This window comes from Pangasianodon hypophthalmus, chromosome 22 (assembly GCF_027358585.1).
Source record: "Pangasianodon hypophthalmus isolate fPanHyp1 chromosome 22, fPanHyp1.pri, whole genome shotgun sequence".
Classification (NCBI taxonomy): Eukaryota; Metazoa; Chordata; class Actinopteri; order Siluriformes; family Pangasiidae; genus Pangasianodon; species Pangasianodon hypophthalmus.
Window position 1 is genome coordinate 2,146,595 of NC_069731.1, and position 27,780 is coordinate 2,174,374.

Here is a 27,780-nt window from a genome sequence, read left to right on the forward strand (position 1 = left end):
TTTATTCAAACTGTAATTTTTATTTGTGTAATAATTACAAACGGCGGATCTCGCTGACACTGAAACTGACACTCTGCTGATTCGTGAGCAATTTCCCTTTTTTCAACCGACAGAAACACCGCAGGCTGCATTTAACACGGCTAAAAAGGGCTCACGATGCTGCAGAATGAATGAAGGTCTGCGCCCAGTTAGCATGTGTGATGTGTCTGAATCACAATTCTACACATATAAATTCTCCGTATAAGACCAGCAGTGCTATTTACATCCTAATTAAAGTCTGTTTGACAGTTTAATGTACATTTCCGCCAAATTAGCATTGTGAAACAGTTAACATTTTATATACAGAGTGTTTAAATGTAATTGATTAACCATTAATGAAGAAAATTAGCTTATGATATAAAATAAATGCAGAGAAAAAGTAAACATACAAACCTGTAGCACAGACATATCAACTTATTACATCATCGACACAGTTATGTGTGTGCCTGTGTGTGTGCCTGTGTGCCTATGTGTGTACCTGTGTGTACCTGTATGTCTGTGTATCTATGTGTGTATGTGTGTGTCTCTGTGTATTTGTTGTGTGCCTGTGTACCCATGAGTATATCTGTATACCTTTGTGTGTACCGATATACCTGTTTACCTGTGTGTACCTGTCTGTGTACTGGTGTACCTGTGTAACTGTGTGTAACTGTATACCTGTTTACTTGTGTGTATGTGTATCTGTGTACCTCTGTCCCTTCCTGTGTACCTGTATGTATGTGTGTACCTGTCTGTGTACTGCTGTACCTGTGTAACTGTGTGTACCTGTTTTCCTGTGTGTGTACTTGTGCTGTACCTGTGTTTATACCTCTGTACTTGTGAACCTGTGTGTGTAACTGTATGTACCTGTGTACCTGTGTGTGTAGCGGTGTGTAACTGTGTACCTGTGTGTGTAACTGTATGTGTACCTGTGTAACTGTATGTGTACCTGTGTACCCGTGTGTGTAGCGGTGTGTAACTGTATGTGTAACTGTGTACCTGTGTGTGCAAATGAACTAAAAGGGACGTGTGGTTAGAAAGACATACAGGGATTTGTGTAAAAGGTGCTGTTTAAGAATAAGGAAAGTCCAATACATGCGATTTTAGTGCACTCATAACATGTTTCTATATAATACAGTGAATATTCACAACTGCAATACAAGGGACGTGTGAACTTTCTGATGCAATCCACTTGGCACGACACTGCGAGCTTGTAAAACACCGCAACGTGACTTATAGGAGGAAAAGAGACACAAAGATCACATAAAGGGGTGATTATGTTCCTGCCTTTGACTTTAAAACAAAATACGAACATTCTCCCGCTAGCTTGAACAAAAGGGTTGATTTGACTCAATTCAGTTTCCTGATTTCTTAAGACTCAAGGAGTTATTATGGAGTTATGAAATGTTCTGGCCAACTTTGTCCTCCTCAATGGTCCTGATGGACGCTCAGTTTGACCGAACACAGAACGAGGGACTCTTGGATCTTCTTCAGTCCCTTTGTCTCTTTTTCTCTCCACAAATTTGTCTCTTTGACCCAAACCTCCAGCCGTCCCTTTGCAGATCTGTTTCACTCCAGGATGTCCAGGTAGACCGGAGGGTTCTTGACCAGGGCCACGAGCCGGTTGTAGACTTCCTTGATGACGAGACGTTGTTGCGGTTCTCTCTGCCAGCACCCCTGCATGAGTTGGTGGACCTCTTTAGGACACGTCCGCGGCCGCTCCAGCTCCCGGCCCTGCGTGATGCACTCGATCGCCTGCACATGAGTCAAATGTTCAGTCTTGGTTCAGGGTTTCTGCAAAAATGACTAATACACTATATTACAGACGTCCTGATTATCGTCTATGACTGGAACTGCTTCTCTACTTAAACGAAAATCTTCAGTAGTAGATTAATGTCTGCCAAAGTTTCTCTTTTTCTGGGAAATTCAAAAAGTCAGCCATTTTAAACCACAATATAATGTTTGATCCATTTCTTATTGCCGTGTAGCTTCTTCATTTTACATTTATTCCCCATAATCCAAGTAAAAGCCACCATTTTCTAATCAGGGCAAATCCAAAATGGCTTCGTGTTCTCTCTGTTCACCTCCTACACAGGATATACCATAATGGAGCTGAAGGTCCTACCTAGTACCCTTACAGAGGTTTTAGTGTAGAGAGACATTTGAGATTTAGCCCCAGAAAATTCACGACATTATTTGCTTGTGTTAATTTTTGCATTCAAACTCTTCTGTACATTCACTATAGATTAAAGTATTGGCGCCCTTGGATGTGTTTGGGTGTGTGTCCAGCCATTAAGTGAACGTTCGCTCCTGTTTATTTTCATATTGTCATAATTCAGCCATTTAACATCGAATGAGAGATTTTCATTTCAAAATTGTTTCAAGGAGTATTTTACTACTCATGCCCTATAACCTCCAAAACTCCTCCTACTCTCGGGATAGGGTACGGTTACGTGATAAAGTGATAAAGTGATAAAGTAAGGCAGAATTTAGTAAAAGAAATTCTAACAGTCTAAAGGGTTCTTCAGTTTGTCTCTTTGGTGAAACCCTTAAAGGTTCTAAGGTTCTCAGAGAGGGTTCTAAGTAAAACAGCAGAATGAAGTTCCCAAGGAGTAGATTGTACACTTTCCAAAAGTCAAATGAAAGCATTACTAAAATGATTCACTGAAAAAAGACATCTTGGCAAATGAAAATATTTTGAATATAGTCAGATTTATCCAATATTTCCTAGTATAAAATTACAACAAAGCAAATATAAGATTATTAAACATGTTTCTATACATTTTTACTAATTTCAAGCTTGAAATAGTCTTGATCTATTTCTAGAAAGAAGCAAAATTATCTGCTACTAGAATAATAAAGTTTAAAGCTTGAAATTAGAAGAATGTATAGAAATAGGTTTAATAATCTTATATTCGGTGAACTGGAAAACTGTATAATTTGACTATATTTAATGTATTTTTAGTTGCTAATATGTCATTTTTTGCAGTGTTGTCCATATATGTAAATACTACTCTTGAATATAGTCAGACTTATATAGTATATATTTCCTATTAAAAGATTGATCCTATTTCTATACATTTTTATTAATCTGAAGTTTGTGTTTTTCTAATTCTATTGGCAGATAATTTTGCTTCTTTCTAAAGAAAAAAGTACTTGGAATTAACAAAATTATCTGTCTGCAGAACTGGACTATTTCAGGCTTATATTTGGTTTATTGTAATATTATAACAGGAAATTCTAGATACATTTTGCTAAGATGTAAATTTTTTTGCAGTTTAAGAAATAAAACTCGCTGTAACTGAGGTTTCAGCTTGAAATACGAGTTCAGACAAACACAGGTCTGTGTGTCATGTCATTGAAGCGAGAGTTCCTCAGGCATCATTCCTGCATTGATCACTGTCACGGTGTATGAGAATAAGCTTTGTCACTGGTTAACCCTTCCAGAGCTGGTGACTTTAGAGCGAGCGTCCGTCCCACCCAGCCTGTAGGCATTGTCTCTGAGTAATTGAATGGTATGGTAGTCTTCCATCAGCAGTGCACTACATCATGCCGAAATGGCCTATCAATCACTCGGATGAATTAACAAAGATTCGCATTGACCCTTCCGAAATTCTGGATGGAAAGTCACGGGCATTCTATCTACGACCCTTCCAATTACAATCTCTATAATTATCCCTGTCCATTATGAGTCGGTGAGGATTAGGTTAACAAGGTTAGGCGACGTCGGCTCAGGGTGAAGATCAGGCCTAATCAGATAAAAATTGAGTAAACGGGAAAAGCGATCTACCCTGATCTTGAAAGAAGAGAGGCTTCTCTCCCGTAATGGCACAGTTGCGGTCACACGTAGAGTCCACTTCTCAGTCTTTAATCTGAGAGGTCTGGGCTGTTCATAATACTGATAAATCCATCGATTGCTCTGTTATGAGTGCCTACGAGTGCAGACTGATCACATTCAAGGGCTTGTGTTTGTACCTGACATCACTGTTGTTCTGTCCTGTTAAAAAACACAGGTCCCTGCAAAGCGTTCCAGCCTAATGTGCATCATTTCCTCCACCACAAGTGTTCAAAAAGTCTCTCAATTCCCTCAATCGCAGCGTGTTTACACACCGGTACATTGTGATCATGAAAATCTTGCTTTCTAAATGTAAATAATCTACTTTGCGATTACATTTGTGACTATGTATTATTTTTATTTTTATTTTTTCTCTACCTGGCACTTAGGAGGCATAGGAAAGCAGCGGAAAGGTAGAAAGATGTCATTACAATCACATTTTGGATAAATTTGACAGGAAATCAAGCTGTTTTAGTCCAAACACTGTACGGTTGGTGATTAGTGTTAAAGACTGTAATAACGTACAGATAAAATATTGGCACATTAATAAAAACAAGCAGATATTTATATATATATGTATAGTAGATTGAGCTTAAAAATACTGTGTGAAGAAGCTTTTTTTTTTCCTAAACATTTTTTAACCTCTACAAAACAAAAAAAAAATTATTGGCACCCTGCAATTCATTTTTAATGACATCTTCCCTAGAAAGAATAACTACAGCATGAATAAATTACAATAATGCAATATTAATAAAAAAATAATGTACAGTTTTGACAAGGAAATATACAGGTTTTCAACTCTGAGTCCACTATCAAAGCTGTTTTGTGTCATTTATAAAAATGTATTTGATATGACCAATTTTTCAGCTTACAATTCACAAATACATCACTTAATAATGTTACAAATCTCAAAGCTGTCTGAAATGTACTTGTAGTGTAAAACTGAAATATATCCCAGTACCCTGTGCATAAATGGATTGCTTCATTAATTTTTTCTCTGAAATGTTAAAATGCTTCTAACAGGAAACTATGATGCAAACTGATTTGAGAAATATAATATCACAAAACCATATTAATGAAATTGAAACAGTTGTTGATAATGGATCCAGAGTTTTAGACCCTTCTGTATGTTTCCAAGGTGTACCTCGCTGTTGGACAGCTGATACCACGGCTGTTTTCCGTAGGTGAAGATCTCCCATAGAACCACCCCGAAGCTCCAGATGTCACTCTCTGTGGTGAACTTTCTGTACATGATGCTCTCAGGAGGCATCCAACGAATAGGTAACATGGTTCTTCCACCGACCTGAGAGGTAAGGAATGATAGACCATGAATAATATATAAGCTCCACCCTGAGGAACCTTTGAGGAACTCTGAAGTAGAGACAAGGCAAACAATTTCACCCTACATTCATCACATAAACAAACAGCAGAGATTAACAAGAACTTAAACCAACCCTGTAGTAATCAGTGCTGTAGATGTCTCTGGACATGCCAAAGTCACCAATCTTCACCACGAGACCTTCACCGACCAGGCAGTTTCTGGTGGCCAGGTCTCTGTGCACGAAGTGGAGTGAGGCCAGGTATACCATACCAGAGGCAATCTGGGCTGCTATCTGGAGCATCTGCAACAGGGTCAGCTGACCCATCGGGGGCATCTTTACCTCGTCCAAGATCCGAGCATCTGGACCATGAGCCCTGCACAAAGAAGATGAAGATCAGCAGCCGTTTACAAGTCAAAAAAGGTGCAAATTGGATGCATTGGAGGTTCCTAATAATTCTTAATGATGCATTGTTAATGATATCCAATGTTCTTGGTATTTCTTAACAAACAGTCTTGATCAAACAGTTGCACTTGATCAATGATCAACGTTCTTGGAATAACAGGAAGTGCTGAGTCAGTGGTTAAGGTTTTGGGTGAATGAACAGAAGGCTGTGAGTTCAAATCCCAGGGCCACCAAACTGCTTGAGCAAGATTCTTAACATTCAGTTGCTCTGTGCATCCTGTCTCAGTTGTAATGCCTAATTCATACTTGATGCCTACCATTGTTCACACACTCACCTGCATACTTAATGTACACCAGTTTCCTTAAAAAACCTTCCACCATTGCCATCAAAAACTCCGTCCTTCAATTCAAAAGTATTTACTAATCTAGAAGATCCAGAAGACTGGTATGCAAGATAGACCTTTTGGTAGGTTTGAAGACTACATGAGAGGTTTTTTAAAATTGAGACCCAGCGCTAGTTCGTTTACTCAGTTGCAGATAGCGTGCCACGTGGTGCTACACTGCCCCCACTATTTATGCTGGTATTGCACCATTCAGACCCATATCGTTAATTTCTGAAGATTTGCTCAAGCAACATGCCAAATTACTGCAGGATATTTTATGCAGCCATTTAGTGTATGTGTAAGCGTAGTTAAAAGCAAGTACAGTCCAGGCTTAAGTGGCTTTAGAGATAAGCATTGGCCAAATGAGCAGCTAAATGAGCTCCTGCTGGAATCAACGTTGCTTCACGCTGTATAAAAGAGGGAATGGTACTTTCGTTTAAAAGTGAGTATTCTTGCATTATGGTCTTAAATTTTAGGGATTGAAGCTTACAAAACATAATGGCACAGTAAATCTACATCTCAACTGGCAGATTCAGCACAATCATGACCAAGCATGCAACTTCTGACAGACTTTTCATATATTAATATTCATCATGATGGGGAACCTCCTACCAAACCCCATTCTGGCCTTCCCTAACTCATTAATGTTATAGAGTTGCTGAGCAGACTGAGCAAAGCTCCCCCCTTCTGCAATATCTCCATTCATCCTACTATTATTGCCTATCCATGCTGTCACTTGTTGGCCTTTTCCTTGTTCTTCAGAGATCCCCCAATGCCATTACTATTCGTTTATAAGGCAGGTGGCAGGAGAGCAGCAGCTGTTGCACAGCCTGGAGACTCCATCCATGGACTGTCTACTCAAAATGAGATTTCCACCTCCTCAACAGCATGTGTGTCCCCCACTCCCAATCTGGCCTCAGGACCACCTGGCAGACTAGATCTTTGCGCACTGGACATGTCACTGAGACTCCTCTGTGCTGGACATATGGTCTCTTCATTTCCCACCACCGTCCAACAGGCTCACACATTTCATCATGTTTGAGAGATGAATGCAGCTTGGATGGAGTGTACAGTGCTCCTCTATGCGTAGCCATGGTGCTTGGTGCTGATGTGGTTAGGGGGCCAGGAACTTGTTGAAATTTGGAGGAACCAACTCGTAAGGAAGGTTTTGGAGTGATTGCTGAAATGTGGATGGGTGAAACAACTTGTACATGCAGATAAAGTTAAAGATTAGGTCTAAGATTGATGGTAACTTTTTTGTGAGCTTGGATTTGCAATTTGACAAAATTGCACCATTACCGTGATTCCTTTGTGATTGTGACAAGTATAAATATATTTTAATAGACCCTCCTAAAAAGTTCTTTTGACATGCTCCTTGATGGAGGCTTTGTCTACTTTAACTAACCACTTACCATACTTCAGATCTATTAGAGAACTCGCTAATGGTTTTATATTCTATACGGCTGGCAGCTATTCAGGTTTTTTTACACAGAAGGTTTGTGAAATTGGCCAAAGAATATTGTGCGCTGTCTGTCAAGATCAACCAGAGGGAAAAGTAATAGGACCGGCTTTAATGCTTAAGTTGTATGACCTTAAAAAGACAAATGCATTAGAAGAAACCACATCATTTTGTGAGGATTACAGGGATTTACACTAGCTACGATTAGCTTCTTAGCATGGTCAGTGTGGTTTTTGAGGTGAAGCAGTGGGATCTGACGTTCACAGATCATTCACATCTTTGACACAAAACCTCCAGCTACTGACCTGAGGAAGCGGTTGAGATCGCCGTGCCGCATGTACTCAAACACCATGGCGAGAGGTTCTCCGTCCGTGCACACCCCGTAGAAGCGGACGATGTGCTCATGCTGGAGCACAGTCAGGAGCTCGGCCTCGCGCTGGAAGTCCTGTCGAGTCGACTCGTTGGCGTCCTTCAGAGTCTAGATGAGAAAAACAGTCAAGAATCTGCTTTGTTGATATTGTCACAGATAACTGACGAAATATTGCTGGATTATCAGTAGGTATATACAGTTGAGAGCAAAAGTTTGCACACCCTTCCTAAATGAATGAACAACAAGAAATTAAAATGAGATGGTTTCACTAATGCAAGTAGCAACAATAGTCCAAAAGTGTATTATAAGATATTAATAAATAATGAAACCATCTTTTTTTTTTTTTTTTGCAAATCTCTCTTACAGTTATTTTTGTTCCACTCTCTGCTTATGTCTTTGTGTCTTCTTCCATTTCTAAATGATCACTTTCACTGTCTTCTGATATCTTTTTATATCCTGTTTTGTAAAATGACAATATTTTCTGTATTAGATAATGTTTGATCGCATTCACTATTAACTCAAGTGCTTACGGTAATTTCTCATGATTTACCAGCACTGACTGTTTCAATGCTGAACTCATTAGACACCTAAATGAGCATGTGAAATGGGATGCAAACTTGTGAGCTTGCTTATAAAGAGTTCTACTGACTGAGACTCAGCTGCTGTGATGTTTTAACATTATTTCGATGGCAAAACGGCGTTAAAGCATGACATTCTCTCTCTCTGTGTATATATATGAACTCACAGAGAAAGAAAAGGGGGTAAACTTTTGCACTCAACTCTACAGTCCCTGCCATGTTACTGTATGTTTGTGAAGTCCTGCATGAGTTTGACTGTATTACTACACCAGATAGCAAGCTTTTATTCAACATATAAAACATTATGTAATATTTAGTTGAGTGTAAAAGTTTGTACACCCTTGGGGGGAAAAATGAAAACAGAAAATTTATTTATAGCAGTGTATATATATAATATGGATGCATATTTGCTTCTTCTTGTACTGAGAGGCAGAGAGAGAGAGAGAGAGAGAGAGAGAGAGAGAGAGAGAGAGTGTGTGTGTATTGTCTATAAAATGCTTTTTAAATGGCCTCTGTAATGAGTCACTCTACCTTTATGGCCACCAGCATCTTATCAGTGTCCGGGCAGAGGTTAGCACACTCGGCTAAATAAACCTTCCCGAAAGCTCCTTCTCCCAACTCCCACTTCAGCATGATGTCCTGCCTCTTAATGTGCTGCACACCTGCAGTGATTCATTCCTCACATTACACATTTCAGAAGCAGGAAAACAGGAATATTTTATAGGAAATTAATCAACTTACACATGTCCTTGTCTTTGATGATGCCGCAGAAGTACTGTGGGTTCTCCACAAAGCTGGAGAGCCCGGAGTCCAGCATGCCTTCATCCGAGGACGGAGGACTCGCACCAAAGTTCATAAAGCGAAGCGAGACAGCCAAGTCGTCTTCCTTCCCTAGAACAGACGACCCTGTTAACACAAAAAGGGAACAGAAAAGAGGTGTTTTTACACAAATACACCTGATATCTCTAAAAAAAAATCATTTTAGCTCTTAAAAAAAAATATCAGCTGGATATCGATGTCGGCTGATACTCAAGGTTTCAGTATTGACATCGACATTGGAAAAGAAACAGCGATATTATGCCTTCTCTAATAAAAAACAGAGTTAAAAGATTCGTACTGGGTCTGAACAAATGCCTTGTAAAATACTTTATATGTGTAAAATGCCTTATAAATGCATTATAACGTTATGAATGTAACCCAGAGTCAATATACATACAGCCTTGATAGAAAGTGTTGCCAAAAATGTTTATGACAAAAATCTGGATTATATCACAAATTCAAATAGATTTGGAGCCTCGAGGCTGGAGACAGGAGATCTGAGATGTGAGCTCTGAGGCAGTCAGTTTCACTTAGCCACTTTGGTGACTCAAAAGCTTCGGCTCCATCACTTTTCTTTAATGGCTCGTGTTCGGCTGCCTCTCCTCGTGCTCTTTACTTTTGCAAACTGTAATTAAGACTTGGCAGCACATCTCTAGGCTGTTAGGCTGACCATGAGCAAACTTACAGCTCTAGTGGAAACCGTATATTGCTGCCGCTGCCACCACTGCTGCATTACTTAAAAAGCAACGCCGTGTCCAGCCAAAGAGCTCGAGTTACAGAACGGTAAAAGGATGAGGTGTTTCAGCCGTGTGCTTTTACTGAGATTGTGTGTTTCTGATTGATTTCTGCATGTTGTCGTCTTGTATCACTTTCTGGATTGTTGATTAATTTTCTCTATCAGCAGCCCTGACCATCCTGCAGCTGCACATCACATCAAGTTTATATTAATGCACTCGTTCTAATACGTTATCTTTTCTGTAGTAACAACTGAAACATAAGCATGTGTAATCTTTTATATTGATGTGGTGACGTTTTCTGTGAGGAGACGTTTATGTAGCATTTAAGGAAGGAGTCTCCAGTTTCAGTGCTTTGTAACAGTCAGAGGTAAAGCTGTAACTTTTACAACATCTTCAGGCCAGAGGAGTGCAGTTTCTCTGTAACATGGTAACAAAAGTTGTGTATTTTTTGTCTTATTAATGTAAAGACAGAGCGCAAAGAGAGGAAATTATTTCACAGGTGTTCCAGAACATTAAATGCAACTATAAATAGATAAAAAAGTATGTCTTTATTTAACAAATACAAACTTGTAGTCGTTGGCAGTTTGCTGATAAAAAATCATATAATTTCTCTAAAAGTACAATGGATCACTCCAGACTTACGATGGATGCCAAACTTGGAGTGCTGCCCGCACTTATTGATCACCAGCACCATGATGAGCAGGAAGGTGCAAGCGAATACAGCCAGACCCACAGCGACAGACACCTACAAACACAAAAACACAACCCAGCAATGAGTTCTGCCATGAAGGAGATGTTAAGCATCTGCTAGAAACCGGACCTGTCACGTTCTTACCCCGAGCAGCCGGCTTTCCAGCTTCTCTGTCACGTCCTCGGTCGACTGGTTAGTAGGCACTGCTGAAATAAACGTTACCCAGTGCGAATGTGGATTTTATTCAGTCTAGATTAGTATACTTTATAATCTAACACAAAAGATTCAAATATAATGGAGTAGAATTGGGAAATTGAATTTTAGAGGACTTACTTGGGTCACTGGTTAGCACTGGCATGTGTCGGAGAGAAAAAAAAGACATGATTATCCTTTGTGCTTTTTATATAATTATGCTGTAATTCAAGAGAACTGACAGGGTTAAAATGTCATTTTTACATTCTCAGGTAGCGTTCTCACCGAGTAGTGCTTTAGCTGATTAGCTCTGCTTAGATTACTGTAATTTCAGTTCATTAAGAAAACAAAAAGCTTGCTTTTTCCTTTAAAAAAACACGCTCGCAAATGCAGTCCAATATAAAAAAGACCCCATTTTCTATGCGAGGGGTTCTAGTAAAGGTACATAGCAGAATGCTGAAGCTTGAACACTGCTAGTTTCAAACAAATAGTAAAAACTGTTAAAAAAAAGATCTTATGAATACTAAATCATATAAGATGTTTTTAATGCTCATGAAAAATATTCTAAATAATCTGTTATTTATGTAACAGCAACCAAATTGGGCAAAACACAGTGTTACTATAACATCGACCGTGATTTTGTTACAAAAATATGTTTTTTTCGTTACTAATATTAGCTACGTTTGCTAGCTGGCTGATATAGCACATAGGCTTTGTGGCTAAAAGTCAGTGATTAGCCAGTGATCATCGTCCTCTATTATAATTTGCATAAGATTGAGTTTATTAAAATGAGATCATTAACTGGGAATGTAGCCCCGCCCATCAATCATGAATTTACCAAATTCTCAGTCTTTGCTTAAATAGAAAAATGGGAATGTTTAAGAAAACGAAACATTTATATATTAGCTTATATAGATTATATATAAAAGCCACCAACGAAGAGTGAACAATTATGTTTTTGAGTATTTAATTTGAAAAAATGTTGACTTTACATTAAAGGTTGCTCATGAAAGGCTTTAGCATGTTTATCTCCTGTAATAAGCTTCTCATGTGCTCACCAGGGATAATGCCTTCAGGGTCGAAGGGGTCAAACGGGTTGTCCATGAACTTGCCGCTGGCCGTTGCCTCGTCTCGGCCCAGCGTGTTTTCCACGATGAGTGTGTAGTAGCCATTGTTGAGGTGAGTGGGCTTGTTGAGGAAGAGGCAGCCATGTTGGACGGAGCCGTCGTCCGAGTCCGGGATGAGCTGCGTGTAGGTGTACATGGTCTCCACCAGCGGCGTGTTGTTGTACAGCCACCTGATGCTCGGCGCTGGATTTCCGTCTACGGCGAAGGGGAAGCACCAGTGATGCTGCTGCTCCGGCTCCTTCAAGAACAGGATCCTCACCGGGACTGGAGGAGAGACGGAGACGCAACACTTTCCTTTAACGTTCGGTAATAAAACCATTATAACCAAGTAATAAGTTGCTTAATTAGTAATTAATGAGTAATGAATAATTGTTGTATAAGCTTATAAGTAACACGTGTTCTGTGTTTAAATAATAGTAAGATATTTAAAAAAACAACTAAACCCAATAGTTTAATAATTAAAGCTTACTGATTAATTAATGAAAAATATATGAATAAATATTGCACTTTAAACATTGTATTAATAATAAAGAAGGTTTATTGTTTAACAACTATGTTATTAAAACAATTAATAGTTTACTAATTAATACTTATTGATTAATTACAGAATAATTACAGCATAAGCATTATGAACCAATTATAACCAATTAATAAACACTTATAAATACTTACATAATGATTATTATATAATTATTATATAGGGTTTAAAATTCATTTTATATGTTTCATTAATAATAAAATATATGGTTAAAAACAATAGGTTAATAAACCAATTTTAATCCCATAATAAGTATTTCCTAGCTAAGTCTTATGTTTAATTAATAATCAATTAATGAATTGTTACTGTGTATGATTAAAATACTTTTTATACCTTAAATAAACAGTTAAAACCTTTAAAGTAAAGCATTACGTTAATCAATACTTAATAATGAAACTAATAAAAGAGGCAAAACTTACATCGTTGGAAGGCATTGGAGTTAATTGTTTAATTAATGTACTAATGCTAATTATACCACAGTACTGTTGAATTTTGGAATCTGATTGGTCAGAAGGTGTTCTAATACGTTAACAAGGAATCCAAATTACTACTAATATATTAAGAAAGATTTAGAAGCAAATTTAATTAGTGAACTAAATTGTATTTATTTATTTACTTACTTACTTACTTACTTACTTATTACCAGACCTAAAGTTAAATGTTGAAATTAAAGACAGTTTGTGCTTAAGATTTTTTTTTTGAACCCTTATAGTACTGTCACAGACTTTACTTGTGTCAGTAAAATCCATGCAGTTTTTTGTCGTAACCACATCTCCAGCTAATTCAGTAATAAACGATCATAATGAGGCTAATTCGGGAACGTTAGCATCCCGACGCTTTCTCAGAAGCTGTGTCATAATTTCCGCATGAATCAATAGACTCCATCTTCACTCTAAACCTGTTGACCTGTCATGAATAATAAATCTCAGCCTGTTTTAGGGAAACTAACCGCAAGAAGCACCTGGACGCTGAGTGGATGTAAGATGCCGGAAATGTTTCTTGGATCAGTGAGGAACCTGCTGATGCACGCGGCCCACTCACTCGTCTATAACCATTTCTCTGCTCTTAACCTGTGACCCTGCCTCCCAAAAAGTGCTTTGCAAGGAAGAAACACAGCCATTTGTGTCATATGACAAAAGACACACTCCTCATTCCAGGCTCTGATGTTAACAGCTCAAGTCCATGAACTCGGGTACGCACCGAAGCTAAAGGAATTGAATAATAGCCCTCATCAGTCCCTGGTTAAGATGAGAGGTGGAACTAATTCGTCTGGCGCTGCTGAAAGGAGTTTTTAATTTTACCGTACAGTACAAGTTGAATTGGACTTGGGTTTTAGGGAGTAATTAAGCCGAGGCTGTTAATGAGACGCAGCCCACTACTGATGGATTAGCAGCTAACGTGCTTACCGTCTGCCAATCAATCCTCACAATTATGTTTCCGGACTATGAGGGGGTTGGGTGAGAGAAGTCCATTAGCAGAGAACAAATAAGATCTGACGACAGTTATCATCCCATTTCCCTGACAATCATTATCACTCCCATGACAGTCATACATTTGTCTGAAGTCAAGCACTTTTGTTTGTCCTTCTTTCCAAAACGGATAACGATCCGTTTCACTGTAAACATTATTAAGTTATTATTAACGCTTAACTCTGTTCATCGATAAGGATGTACGTCATACATCCTGTTTGTATCTACATATTCACAAGTTGCAATTAAATCCTCTGCTTCTGGTTTCACACGCTTGTGTTCAGCAGAGGCTCATGATCATACATTTTGGTGTTGCAGGATAACGTTAATAATGACATAGCCTCAAACAAAATGAAGTCCAGAGGCTATTACACTTAACTTATGCTATAGGCTACTATCTAGAGTAATACAGTCATCCAGAGTACAAAATTTCCAGCCCAAATACATCTCAGAAACCACACAAAACCCTGAAACAATTTGGGTATTGAAAAAAAAGAGAGATACTTTTGTTCCTTTTCTCAGCCTTTACGAGTGAAACAATGTCACTGTGGTGCGCGCGCATTTCATACATTATCCACTGTCTCAATCTTCCTTTCTCTCTCCAACTTTGTAATATATCTTACAATGAAATTGTTCTGTACCTCATAGACACACTGTCTGCATTTACACTTTGCCTTTGTTTGCGGGAATTTATTACATTTATTTCGGATTATTTGCTATTAAACAAGATCTTGGCGGTATTTTTAAACTAGCCCAATTTGCTGGGAAAAATGCAACTCTGGCAACCCTGTCATTACCTGTCCTGTCTGCTGCTCCTCCCCTGAGCATGGGGCAGCGTGATTCCAGCCCCAATGGGCCTCTGTTTTCTAGCGCTTGTTGCAATTCCCATTTTTGACCACTAGGTGCATTAATAACGCTACACAGCTAAATGGGCAGTGAGAAAGCTGTGCAGCGATTGCACAACATCTGGAAATGCGAGAAAATCAATGGAACATCAGCTTATATCTTTCAAACAGCAACATTTTTTAAATTATTGGTCAGTTAAAAGAGGTGATTAATATTTAAACAGAAGTCAAAATGTATGGAGGTGTGAATGAAGACTTGAGGACTATGAAGGTTAACATTTGTTGAAAGGCTGATATATACAGTATCGTGAGGATCTGCACGGGTAAGTCAAAAACTAGAACACTACGCACCCCCCAGGAGTCTACTGTAATGTACCTGGCAAATAAACAGGATTCGGATTCAGATTTGGTTGTTCATGCAGTGCAGATTTCAGGGATTTAATAGAATAATGGACTTACACTCGATGTTGAGCTGTACCATCGCCTCTCCGGGGCCCGCTTCATTCTCTGCCTCACAGGTGAGATTGTGCAGGTTGTCCACATACGACACATTTAACAGGTGAAGAACCAGCTCCAAAGTGGAGCCCCAAATCCCACGCTACACACACACATACACACACACACAGACACACACATATACTTATAATGGCAGTTATGAGACTGAGTAATAACACGAACTTACCCTGATTATGGAGTCAAATTCAAATTTCAAATTTTGTAATTTTCATCAAAATTCGTAATTTTACGCATTGCAAATTCTTAATTTTGTAATTCTGGAAGGAGTCTCCAGTGTTAGCTCTTTGTAACAGTCAGAGATAGATCTGTGACTTTTTACAGATTTTAACTTTTCTGACATCTTCAGGACAGAGGAGTTTACGCTTTGTGGTTTCACAGTAACATGACAAGCTGCATTTTGTCTTATTAACCTTAAGAGAGAGAAAATAGAGAGGCTGGTGAGGGAAGGACTGTTTATAGCTGCTATAACGTAAGTGAGAACAGGAACTAACCTGTTTCCTGAACGTTCCAAAACATTAAATGTAACTATAAACTTATTCTTTTTATCCAACAGCAATTTGCCAATGATTATTTTTTCATTTATTAAAAAAATGGCAAATGAGTTGATGACGGTGAACCTTCATAATAACATTACACGTACCTGCAGAATAAAACTGGAATGAAGGTGCTCCGTCCTCCATCTAACTCTAGGCATTGGAACACCAGTGACCTGGCACTCAAATGTCAGATTTCCACCCTCCTTAATGGTGAGAACTGGAGCGGTGATGGACACCTTGGGAACACCTGAACAACAGGGGACTGGTGTTGCAGACATCATAAATCAAGACATAAATCCAAGTTTTCCTCCTAGCATATGTACTTACTGCAGTTCTCCATCACATAGCTGTCGAGCAGAACGCTGCTGCCATTGTACAAGCAGCTCTGTTGGCTGTCGATGTCGGCTCGCTTCATCTTTTGCCACTGCTGTAGCCAGTACAGGCCACATGAGCAAGTGAGAGGGTTATCCCTCAGAACCCTGAGAACATGAAACGTGATTTATTCTTGGTTTGATTAGGTACATGTGTGTTATTCATGTTCTCTATTAATTGATAAATGGAGAAAATATACACAGTTAGAAAAAGAGTACCTTTAGGGTTCTTTGGTAATTAAGTGTTCTTAGCTTCCAATAGTGGAACTACTTAGAGATTAATGAACTAAAAAGACATTAAAGACATCTTGTGTACAGTGAGTGCAGACCACACCTTCACCTAGAGGCGTCTATCCACCAAAAGTCAGTGACAGGGCAAAGAGCGGATTAGACAGAGAAGCAACTAAGAGGCCATGGGTAATGCTCAACATGATGCTACCACCACCATGCTTCAGAGTGGGGATGGTGTTTTCAGCGTTAGGGCTGTCTTGAGACTGTGTATTGACTTGTTTCAGATTATTGGCATTTGTACTTGGACTTTTCTCGGTCTTGGGCAGTAAATAAGGTCTTGGTTTCGACGGGGAGTTTGTAAAGATACTGGTCATTTTGTCTTTTCTTTTCGCATGCACAAAGGATGACAAGAAGAAATTCCTTCTTTCAGAAAACTGACTCAATGAATAAATGAAGCCAGTTAGTTGAAATAATTGGTCTTGAAAAGGATTTGATGGCTTTCGGTCTCGATCATGATGTGGTCTCACTTTTATCTGGACTTGATCTTGACTTGATCTCGACCAAATTAGAACTTGGTCGTGGCTCGATCTCGGCTGGTCCTGGTCTTGGACTTGACCAGTGGCATGCTTGATGAGCAGTGCTGAGTTTCTGCCAAATGTACAGCTTTGTACCAAGAGCAAAAATTTCACTTTTGGTCTCATCAGAACAGAGAACCCATTTTTACGTTTGCTGAGTCTCCAACATACCTTTCAGCAAACCTCCAACAGGATTTCATATGGCTCACCACTCTTCCATAAATTCTAGCTTAGTGTAGTGTACAGGTTATGGTTGTCCTGAACTCCCATTTTCTCCCATTTCAGCTGGGGATCTCTCCAGCTCCTTCAGAGTTACCCTTGTTCTCTTGGTTGTTCCTCTGACTAATCCCCTCTTTACATTGACTTTTGGTGGATGATCTCCTCTAGGCAGTTGTGTTATATTCTTTCCATTTTTAATAATGGAATTAATGATGTTCAAATTTGGGATTTTATAGCTGAACCCCGATGTGGGAGAGTCCAAGGTTCAAATACGTATTTGTTGACATTAATGAAACTTTTTTTTTTCAGAGTAAAGGTTTATAGTATATAATATAATTTTCAAATTACAACCAAAATTGTATGAACTTTTGTATTTTTAATTTTAGCAAGTAAAAACCAAAGCAACATGTGACATAAGCTAATGCAGAAAAGCATTTGCTTTAGTTTTTTTCTGAGTAAATAATGAAGCCATTTTGTGTTTAAGACATGAACATAAAACAAATGGTCCTCTGTAGAATCCTACAACTTTCACCTTCCAAAAAGCTTCTAAAGTTTTCTAGAAGACTCTTAAATACCGAAAGAACCATTGAAGAACTCTCGAAAAAGTTTAAGATTGTACTCACAGATTCAGCAGAGGAAGCGAGTGGAAGACCTTCCAGCCGATGTGCATGAGTGAGTTTGCGGCCAGGTTCCTGTGCGCCATCAATCCGAGAAAAAGTGCGAGACACCAGAGAAAACATTTGAGCTATAAAAGCATTACACATTCTCTGCAGAGTTGCAATTTCATGCATTGCAAATTCTTAAATTGCAACAGTTCTCATGTGACATTTGCAAATTTTTAAATACACCATGTGTCTCGAATCACATTACTTAGATTTGATAGCTTTACTGCAACTTGTAGTTTTAGCTCTGCCCCCTGAGCTGTTGGGTTACACCCACAATTCAATCAAGTTGTGTGTGTATGGCTGGATGACAAAATGGAGTATAAAAGATTTTATTTTATCAGCTTTTATTTTATCACGATGAACTTAATTGCAGTACACAAACAAATAGACTAATCCCAAACTTAGACAGTGTTATGATTATTATGATTCATCAGATGTGATGAAAATCCAGGGTATGACATCAGACAGAGGTATGTCACAGTTCTAATTAAATATAGAGGTGAGTAATTGATATCGCGCATTTCTCAGTAGCATGGTCATGCATCCTGAGTAAGCAGTATGACTTGGCAGATACCGAGAAGCCAAAACAGGCTACAAAAACAAGCAAGTATTGTATCATTTTTTGAGGAACTATTTTCCATGTTCACGACTACACCAATGTTTAGCTTTATTACATTATAAGAATCATATACTGTTAGAGTCCCTGCACACCCCTTCAGAAAAATTGCTGTTTGGAGCGCTTATTGTGCTGATATGAAAAACTGCACACTGTAACCATAGTACCACTCTTCCCAGTCCTAGCTAATATCAACTAACTACCTACTCTAGCTAGCTGTCTACAGTAGGTTTATTATTATCAGTAATGCAGATGAACTAAAGATTGGTGTACTGAGGTTGTTTGCCTTCACTGTAGCTTTGGAGGCAGAAAATAAAGAGAATTTAGTTTCCGAGAGGCACAACAGAAAAGCTTTCACTCTCTCATCCGGAGATCATGAGTTTGAATCTCGACAATGCTAAGAGAGCAAAAGTTGGCCATGCTCTCTGGGTTGGCGGGGCATATTCTACTCTCCTGTCAATCAGAATGATGCTAGCCAATCATAGGCATCTGTGAGCTCATGTATGCAGAAGAGGGCGGATAGCACTTTCCTCTGAGTGTTACGCCGCCCTGTGATGCAGCATGAGCAGCAGTTTGAAAAGAAGTGGTTAGCTTCATGTGGCTCAGAGGAAGTTGGCTAATGGGTGGGAATTGGACAAGACCAAATTAGGAAATGGGGAAAAAAAATCAAGTCAAGTCATGGTGTTATATTAGTTCAATATTCGTACACTAGCAAGACTGCTTTTTCACTATCACTTTGTGCTATATGTTTGTTTTTCTCGCTTCCCCCCATAACTTTCTCAGTGTGCTTCATAAAAGTTTTTAACATTTTCCAACTTTGACAGCTCCACTGTAACTATTTATAGGCAAGCACTTCCTGTAAAAACATGTGCTTGAGGTTGACAGCAAAACACTAAGTGTGAAAGCAGCCTTATATTTGTGCTTGCTGCCAATTATGACTTTTCCTTTTGATTTGCTTCACACTCTGTGGCTATGAGGATGCCAGAGGCTTGTCAGATGAAAACAAAGGCCAAAGTGACAGCAAGCGATGGCTCTCGGGATGCAGGACACTTAAGGGATACAGATTCTCTGTGGCAGGACTAATGGGTGCCAGCAGGGGTTCAAATATTTGTTTTCCCCATCCTCAAAAGTTCATGTCAGATGGGTGAGCCATCAGGGCCTATCTATTACCGGCTCGATTCCTCTGCATTGCCGTGGGGGGGGGCACGAGGGGGGCGGGGAAAGCAGCTGCCACCTAGTACTGGAAGAAAGCGCACTTGTCAATGGTTTGAGACGTGATTATTAACACAGCAAGAATTCCGGGAGATCGGTCGAATAAAACAGCATACGTACTGTATTCCTGCTCTGTTAGTCAGCTGTATATTGTATTTTCCAGCTCTTTAGCCTTGAGCACCCCTCATCTCTCTCTCTCTCTCCCCCTCTCTCTCTCTCTCTCGCCTCTGATCTTAGAGACACATCTGCTCCCACTACACAGCGCTCTGTGAAATATTGATTGAGTCATAATGGACCCTTAGTGGAGTGTATTTATTATGCATCAGCTGTCAATAAGACGCCAAAGTGAGCGAGTAAAAGGTGACTGCTGGATGTCGAATCAGATTTCGTCCCCCTCCTCCTCACTCTCGCCACCAGCTCCCCAAATCCCATGCCAGCGCCCCCTCCTTGACCGCTATCGCCCTGATCAACAACACCAAGCATGTTGCACAGGCAGCGAGGGAAAGCCTACAAGATGGTGGCGATAAGGTCACAGATGACACGAAGCTGCCTCTGATTACATGTGTGTGTGTCCACAAAAGCCTGAACTGTAAAACAACATATTCTCATTCTTTAGCATCTTTCTCAGGTTCAAACAGGTCCTTTTAATTAATGCCACTTAACAAGAGGGTTCATGTTATCTTCTCAACAATATCAGTCCTTCAAGTTCAAGTCCAAGAATTCAGATGCTTGAGGTTATGCAAAGTCAGGGTTAGACGATAATGCCATAACTATACCACAGTGCTGCTGAATTCTGGGTTCTGACCTGTCAGAAAGTGTTGATTTATTAGTGCTGGTTTATATTAATGCGCTCGTGCTAATACGTTATCATTTCTGTAGTAACGGCTCATACACATGGGCTTGTACGGTGGACGCTCCATGTAAACGGATTTAAAAACCGTGTAATCTTTGGTCTGTAAATGTTTTCTGTAAGGAGATGTTTATTTATGGAAGGAGTCTATAAATGAATAAAAAGTATGATGTCTTGTTGTTTAATTAATAGAAAATTGTAATTGTTGGAAACTTGCTGTGGTATAAGAGAAATAAAACACTTCAGGATTTGCTGTTATAGGGAAAATCAACTTCAGGGTAGTGAATGTCCCAAAATGTTAGAAACAAGGTCATGCTTGACTGTATATATATATATATATATATATATATATATATATATATATATATATATATATATATATATATATATATATATAATGTAAAGCATGACCTTGTTTCTATTGTTATTGTTGTTTTATATTTTTTGACTGGATAATGTTGAAAATTGGACTTAATCCCAGGTAAAGATTTTTTAAAAAGGTGTTATAAAGGTGTTATAATTTAGAGTGTTACAACGTAATAAAGCTAGATCAACAAATCCTTGATTAACACACCTTGGTTTAATCCTTGTTGGTGTGAATTTGATTAAAAATTCCTCTAATCCTCCTCATTCTGTCATTATTCCTCATTTTCCCTACTTGTGCCGTGTGAATTCCTTTATGTCTCGAGTTATAGCTCCTACACTCGCATGCCGTATTCCGTGCTGTTGTTTAAGCGCCGAGCAGTTCTGATAACGCTTTTGTGGTTTTGTCACCTGATCCGAAGGCGGCTGGCGACAATCATCAGTTCTGTCAAAAAGGTGACTGACACTTACAAACAAGGACACAACAGGAGATTGGAGGAAAAAAAATAAAATACACTTACACATATTGCAGCTTGGCGTTGTATTGGAAGGCTTTATTGGAGATGAAGAGCAAGCCGCAGTCTGTAACTGTGCTGGAAGGAAAACCACACACACACACACACACACACACACACACAAAGTGAAGGGTGGTCCGACAACCAGTCGACTGATCATATCTTTAGACAACGACATACATCACAGCTGATTAGTTCTAATCTCATAAGTCAGGCTAATCGTTTCATGACCCAATGAACCAAACAACCAGGAAACATTTTAAGCCACATTTTGAGTCTTGCCTGTCGTTTTCTCCTTTTTTTAAATAGGAAAAATCTTTTTAATTCTGAACATAATATACTTCTAAAGTGTAGATAAAAAAAGACATTGTCATCTTACATTACAGTGAATCAACACTTGTGTTTTCTTGCTAAAGTGTACAAATCTTGCATGATCCTTTAAAAACTCACAGGTTCTTCAGCTCTCTGTAGTTAATGAAGTCCACGTCTGTGATTTGCTCCAGGTTCGGCTGGTTCTCGATGTAGCTGTATGTGTTGATATGTGACATGTTATGAAAAGATAATCTTTTATTTTTCCTTTTTATACTATATTATACATTATACCACAGCGCTGCTGAATTCTGATTGGTCAGGAGGTATTTTCTATAACAGCAGGTTTATACTAACAGCTCATTCTCAGGGACTTATATGTGTATAAATGTTTATATAGTGAATTTTTCTATCACAAATATAGGAGACAGAGGAGATGTTTATTTAACATTTAGGGAAGGAGTCTCCAATGTCAGCGCTTTGTAGTAGTCAGAGGTAAAGCTGTAGTTTAAGTTTTCCAACACAGAAGGAGGAGTTTAGGCTTTGTGGTTTCTCAGTAACATGACAAGCTGCGTGATTTTGTCTTATTAACTTATTTGTGATATCTTCTTTCGTGCCCATTTCACAATGTTAAATGTAACTATAAATGGATAAAAAGTAAAGCTGTAACTGTAGTTTAAGCTTTATGATTTCTCAGTAACATGATGAACTGTGTTGAGGGAACGACTGTTTATAGCTGCTATAACATAATGAGAACAGGAAATAACTTAGTTGTTTGTAACTATAAATGGATAAGAAGTATGACATGCAGTTCTTTAATAAAGAAAAATTGGTAATCTTCAGCAAATGGCTGTGGTATAAGAGGAATAAAATACTTTCTGATGTACTGTTATAGGAAAATAGCTAATAGCTTCAGGGTGTTTTTATTAAGGTGTGATTATTTTCCTATAACAGCACAACATGTCATATCTAAACAACTTCAGGTCAGAATGGTGTCATTACACTAAAGTTTGGTTAAATTGCTTCTCAGATACTTTTAGAACTATTAACAGGTTTCTAATGACTTTTTTTTTTTTTAAATAAACTGCTTAACTGTGTATCTGGGAACAATTTTTATCCAAATATTAGCTCTGCTTCTTTTTTTTCTTTTCCTGCTATATAAAGATTAGAAGATAGTGTGTCACTCAATACATTTTAGAGTACACTCTAAACTGATAGTTAAACCAGACTAGAGTATGTACAACCACAAAACTAATTAAAAAAAATAAATCTAGTCTACAGCAGTGGAAATGGCAGGAAAACAGTCAGGGTATTGAATGATGCCCCAGTGCACGCTCGGGTTACCTATCGTATTCTCAGTTAAGGGAGTCTTCATCTTTTATGCAGTGTTTCTAGATGCCTGTTTGCATCTTCAATCGTAATGATTGGCATAGAGGCATCTTTAAAAATAAAGAATATGACTATTATCACCAGGACAACCATCATAATAAAGATCAGGATCAACTTGTCATTTCAAAGAAGAAATAAATAAGATGACTATATTAGATGATACTGTGAAATTATGATCAGCATCATTATTCCTTAACTCATAAACACAATAATAATAATAATAATAATAATAATAATACTCCTAAAAGTGTTTCTTTCTCAGTCCACCACTATGCAACATAGTCCAGAGCACCAGCACATATTTATTTGTGTCTGATTGAGCCATAGGGCTCGTAACGTAATTACAGGGGAGGTGGGACGAGGATCTTGAACCACCCTCGCTTATTTGATTGAGCCAAGTGGGTAATATTTCATCTATTGTTCTCGGCATTTGTCGGCAATTCGCAGAATTGAATTTATAACATGATGCATGATGAATTTCTACTGCTGCTTTGGAGGTAATGGCTCCTTGTTGATGGTAGTGAGGTAATGCTTCTCTTCCCAGCAAAAGTTATGTCCCTGCATCTTACTAATATAGGAAATGGCTTTTGTTTCATGAGTACAAGTGTTCTGTATAAACACATCATGAAAGAGCATTGTGGATGGGAACGGCTCGAGGAAATACTGTATTTTGTTTTCGGTAGTTACCTGTAGTTCTCCAAAAAGAAAAAAGAAATCAGCTAAATCATACAGAGAGAGTTTGGAGAACAAGAAATTATTGGCTCTTTGATTTTTTATCTATGGTAGATACGATAGAATGTTGCACAGACTCCTTCATACCTTCTTGACAGTCTGAATGAGTCTGAAGATCTTGCCAAAGTTCTCTTATCAGTGTTTAAAGGGACAGCTTGTTATTTGAGATAATCAGTCCAGAGTGTCACTTGGAGAACCCTGACCCAAACAGCAAGAACAGAAACACCAAGACTCTTAATGACTGCGACAGGAAATGCACTGAATTTACATTCCTTAAAAAGTATTCCAGTAAAAATTTTTCCCCAATTGGAAATTCCTATTAAGGAAGCAGCATCTCTGTGATGTTTACCCAAACCTCAGTGCAATGACACCACAAACCAGAGGATGCATCACCGATCCAAATCATGCAAGAAACACTGAAAATCCCAAGCAGTTATGGTGCCACATTTGGAAGACAGTTCTACAAGAATGCAGTTATCAGTGCTCAAGGTTAGCAAACACAGACTAGCACTAGGTATCTAAGGTTAAGGTTAATCATATCTCTCAGACTGGTTCTGTTTTCTTCCAGTTTCTAATGAGACTGAACTCTTTGTAACAAACTTTCCCAACTGCATGCAACTGTTCGTGTAATCTCTTAGCTGACTCCATGGAATATTGTGTGGAACTAATCATAAAGGCCCATGGATTGATGAGCAGATCTGTAAAAACCTGATGTTTCTAGAATGATGAATGTCTAGGATACATTTGTGCACTCGTAATGGAAATACATGCAGGTCAATCACCTTATATTTTCACCATGCAATACTTTCTCAGAAATATAGGAAACACATCAAGCAATATGCCATAAACATACCAAATCATCAACAACCCTAGACCTGACAATCAGAATCAACCTAACAAACTTTGTCTCCCAAACCTGACTCACATTTCCGTGACGTTCTCGCTCTCCTGCTGTGCCAGCACCGGGATGCTGTTGATGCCGTCCTGTTCCAAGCACTGAAGCATGGCGAAGGAACATCGACAGGCCCCGGGGCAGCCGATCCAAGCTCCGGCTGCCAGGCTGAGCATCAGAGACAGAGCCAAGGCCACCTGGCACACGGCCCTGCCAGCCATGGTGAGTGTAACCTGCCCTCGGTTCTCTTCACCAGCGATCTGGACAACTGGATCTCTTGGCTTGTGAGGTAATTATCAAGCCACTGGAGCAGCAGTGAGGCAAGGGCCCAGGGGAACAGTGGGCTGCTGCCTCCTCTCCTTTTCCTCGCCTCTCGTCTCTCCTCTTCTCCCCTCACTGCTTCAGAGTCAGAGATGGAGAGAGGGATGGCAGGGGAGGGGCAAGGCAGTCCATTAGCTGGCGGGGTGTGAAAGGGGAGAGGGGAGAGAAGAGGTGGCAGGGGGTGGAGGGGGGGAACAGAAAGACAGAGAGACAGAGTGCCGTGGTCATCAGACACCTCCAGGACATGAGCGGAAGCTGGCCAGAAGACCGACGGGTGCTGCAGGTGGACAGGATCGAGAGCAAGGCCACCACCTGTTGGAGGGAGGAACTGGGAGGAAGTGAAGGATCAGAGGATAGATTGGGGGGGGCAAGACAGAGTTTCTGTTTGGATTTATCACTAGGAGATGTCCAAACATCCAAGGCCGAAACATCAAACGATGAAGATGCTCCAAAATGAATTTCTGAGAGATTAAAGCCTCATCACGTTCATCAAGCACCTCCAGTTTTCACACAAACCTCCACACTGATGAAGATGTAACTGGACCTTGTTTTGATGCTGGTTTGTTTTGCGTCCAATAAAAAAAATTGCACACTCAAACCTAACATACACGGGCCTTTGTCCTTTGGGCTTCCTGAAAGACAGAGACAGACTTTTTTTCAAAATCACTTCTAGGAATAAACTTCGAGCCCAACCCCCGTCTCTCACTGGTCATACACATGAGAGTAAGGTCAGAGTGCGCCGACCACAATTACCGAAGCTGAATTGCCCTTTTTTCGGCTTCAATCAGGACATAGCGCTGGTTCTTCCTTGTGTTCTGTCCCAAAAACCGACAGAAGAAGGACAAATCCATCTACGGTGGCGTTCATGGCTATTGTCCTCAAACACTGTCTTTAGAGTCTGAAAAGATCTTTTCAGCACCTTCAAAGCAGGAGCTCACGGAAAAAGCTTTTAAGCCCATTTCACACATTTGGCTCCTTGCAGAATTATTATTGCCAAGTTGTTTACCTCTTTATATCCAGCTTCAGTCGGCCATTGATTTATTTCTTTTTTTCCCAGACCTTCCTTGGCTGGTTCAGAAATAACTTAGATGGCAAGAGGCTTCCTTTTTTTTTTTTTTTTTTTTTTTTTTTTTAATTAAAGCCTTGCTGTTATTTATGATATGTACAGACAAGCAATTCTTCAGATGATGGAGATTTTTATGATTTTTAATGTTTCTGTTTTCAAACATTTCACCTCATTATGAGATGAGATGTTTCAATCTGTGACAGATTTGAGTGAACTTAGAACTTTTCTAATAAATGCCACATATTATTCATTCTTGACTGTCTTCTCTTAGATTTGTTTCACTGTAACCTGCTATAATAATTTCCTCTGCTTGTTTACCATTGGACATCTTGCTAGATGGTTAAAGGATATGCTAGTTAAGGCAGCCGAGCCAATCAGAGCTTTTATGATTTTATGATTTTGCAACATAAACCGGATTCTGTTGTGTGCGTGCTTTGCTCACATTTTTTGAATTTTTGAATTGAAGTTGAATTTGGACCACTTTATTTTGAAACAGTAACGTTCCCCAAGCCAATCAAAATATAACAGATAAATCCAAAGTCCAACCATCCCTACTATTCTGTTTCACATGGAAATGTGTCACCTTTCCAAAGAAAATTGTGTTCAAATTTCCATTTTACTTAACATTATTTATTTAATAATTTTAGTTTACATTTGACTTTACATTACTTATTTAATAAATAAAAGTACACACATTAAAAAATTTTGCTTCTGTGGCAACCAAAATGATGCCCAAACGTCCATGAAACATCTTCTCACTTACATTCTCTCTTGAAGTTAATAACATTTGAAGTTAATAAGACAAAAAACGCAGCTTGTCATGTTACCGAGAAACTGCAAAGAAGCGTAAACTCCTCTGTCCTGAAGATGTCGTAAAACGAAACATTACAGCTTTACCTCTGACTATAAACACTGACACTGGAGACTTCTTCCATAAAATGTTAAATAAACACATTTCTTCTTACTTCACCATATCAACAATTAAACAAAACAAAAACGCTCTCGTTTTTATGTGTTAATTATCAACACGTTTAAAGAGTCCTTGTCTAAGTTAACATGTCAGAGTGAGCGCATTAATGCTAACAGGAAGTAACTTGTTTCTTGGACATTCCACAACATTTAAACAGTTAAAATGTACAATGTGTTCTTTATTTCATAAAAAATGATATGAGCTGTGCTATAAGAAGAATAAAACACTTTGAGAAATGCCGTTATAGGAAGATAATCCAGCTCACGGTGCTAACAGTAACTCCGCTTCATCAGACCACTCAGATGTTCATTACTTTCCTATAAAAGCAGGACATGGTGTGTTATATAGTATTTCAGCATTGATATATCAAAGACACTTTCCTTTTTGTACATTAGAAGAAAAAGCATCCATTTTCCCCACTATCAGCATTATAGCAACGTGTTTTTTTAAAAGTAGAAATTCCTCTTTTTTTTACTTCTTCATGTTTTCTGTCCTCCTCTGGCCCTCTTTATTCTTCCTCACCACATTCCTTCTCTCTGATGACCAAGCCGAATATGAATACAGACTAAAGAGTGCATTTCACTCGAGGCCCACTCTCTTATTATTGTTTTTTTTAGTAATATCTGATTGCTAGCTAACAAACAAAT

At 38.9% G+C, this 27,780-nt stretch overlaps 1 protein-coding gene across 3 annotated transcripts; it reads right to left on the reverse strand.

Annotated features, from left to right (window-relative positions):
• ntrk1 (neurotrophic tyrosine kinase, receptor, type 1) lies at positions 1–25,184 on the reverse strand. 3 transcript variants are annotated; one of them, XM_053227856.1, is made up of 18 exons: positions 24,810–24,949; positions 23,972–24,082; positions 21,905–21,979; positions 21,461–21,532; positions 17,857–17,925; positions 16,165–16,316; positions 15,942–16,084; positions 15,245–15,383; positions 11,865–12,197; positions 10,948–10,965; positions 10,759–10,820; positions 10,566–10,668; positions 9,109–9,273; positions 8,899–9,029; positions 7,725–7,897; positions 5,308–5,548; positions 4,998–5,156; positions 1–1,773 (listed from the first exon to the last, which is right to left on the reverse strand). In XM_053227856.1, exons 5-18 carry the CDS (start codon positions 17,901–17,903, stop codon positions 1,588–1,590), a joined length of 2,052 nt encoding a protein of 683 aa, XP_053083831.1. In that variant the 5' UTR covers positions 17,904–17,925; positions 21,461–21,532; positions 21,905–21,979; positions 23,972–24,082; positions 24,810–24,949; the 3' UTR covers positions 1–1,587. The 3 variants fall into 3 exon arrangements, with proteins under 3 accessions (XP_053083831.1, XP_026779880.2, XP_026779879.2); XM_026924079.3 differs by lacking the exon at positions 23,972–24,082 and having other exon boundaries at positions 10,759–10,817; positions 24,810–25,184; XM_026924078.3 differs by lacking the exon at positions 23,972–24,082 and having other exon boundaries at positions 24,810–25,184.
• Between the last annotated feature and the right edge of the window lie 2,596 nt (positions 25,185–27,780).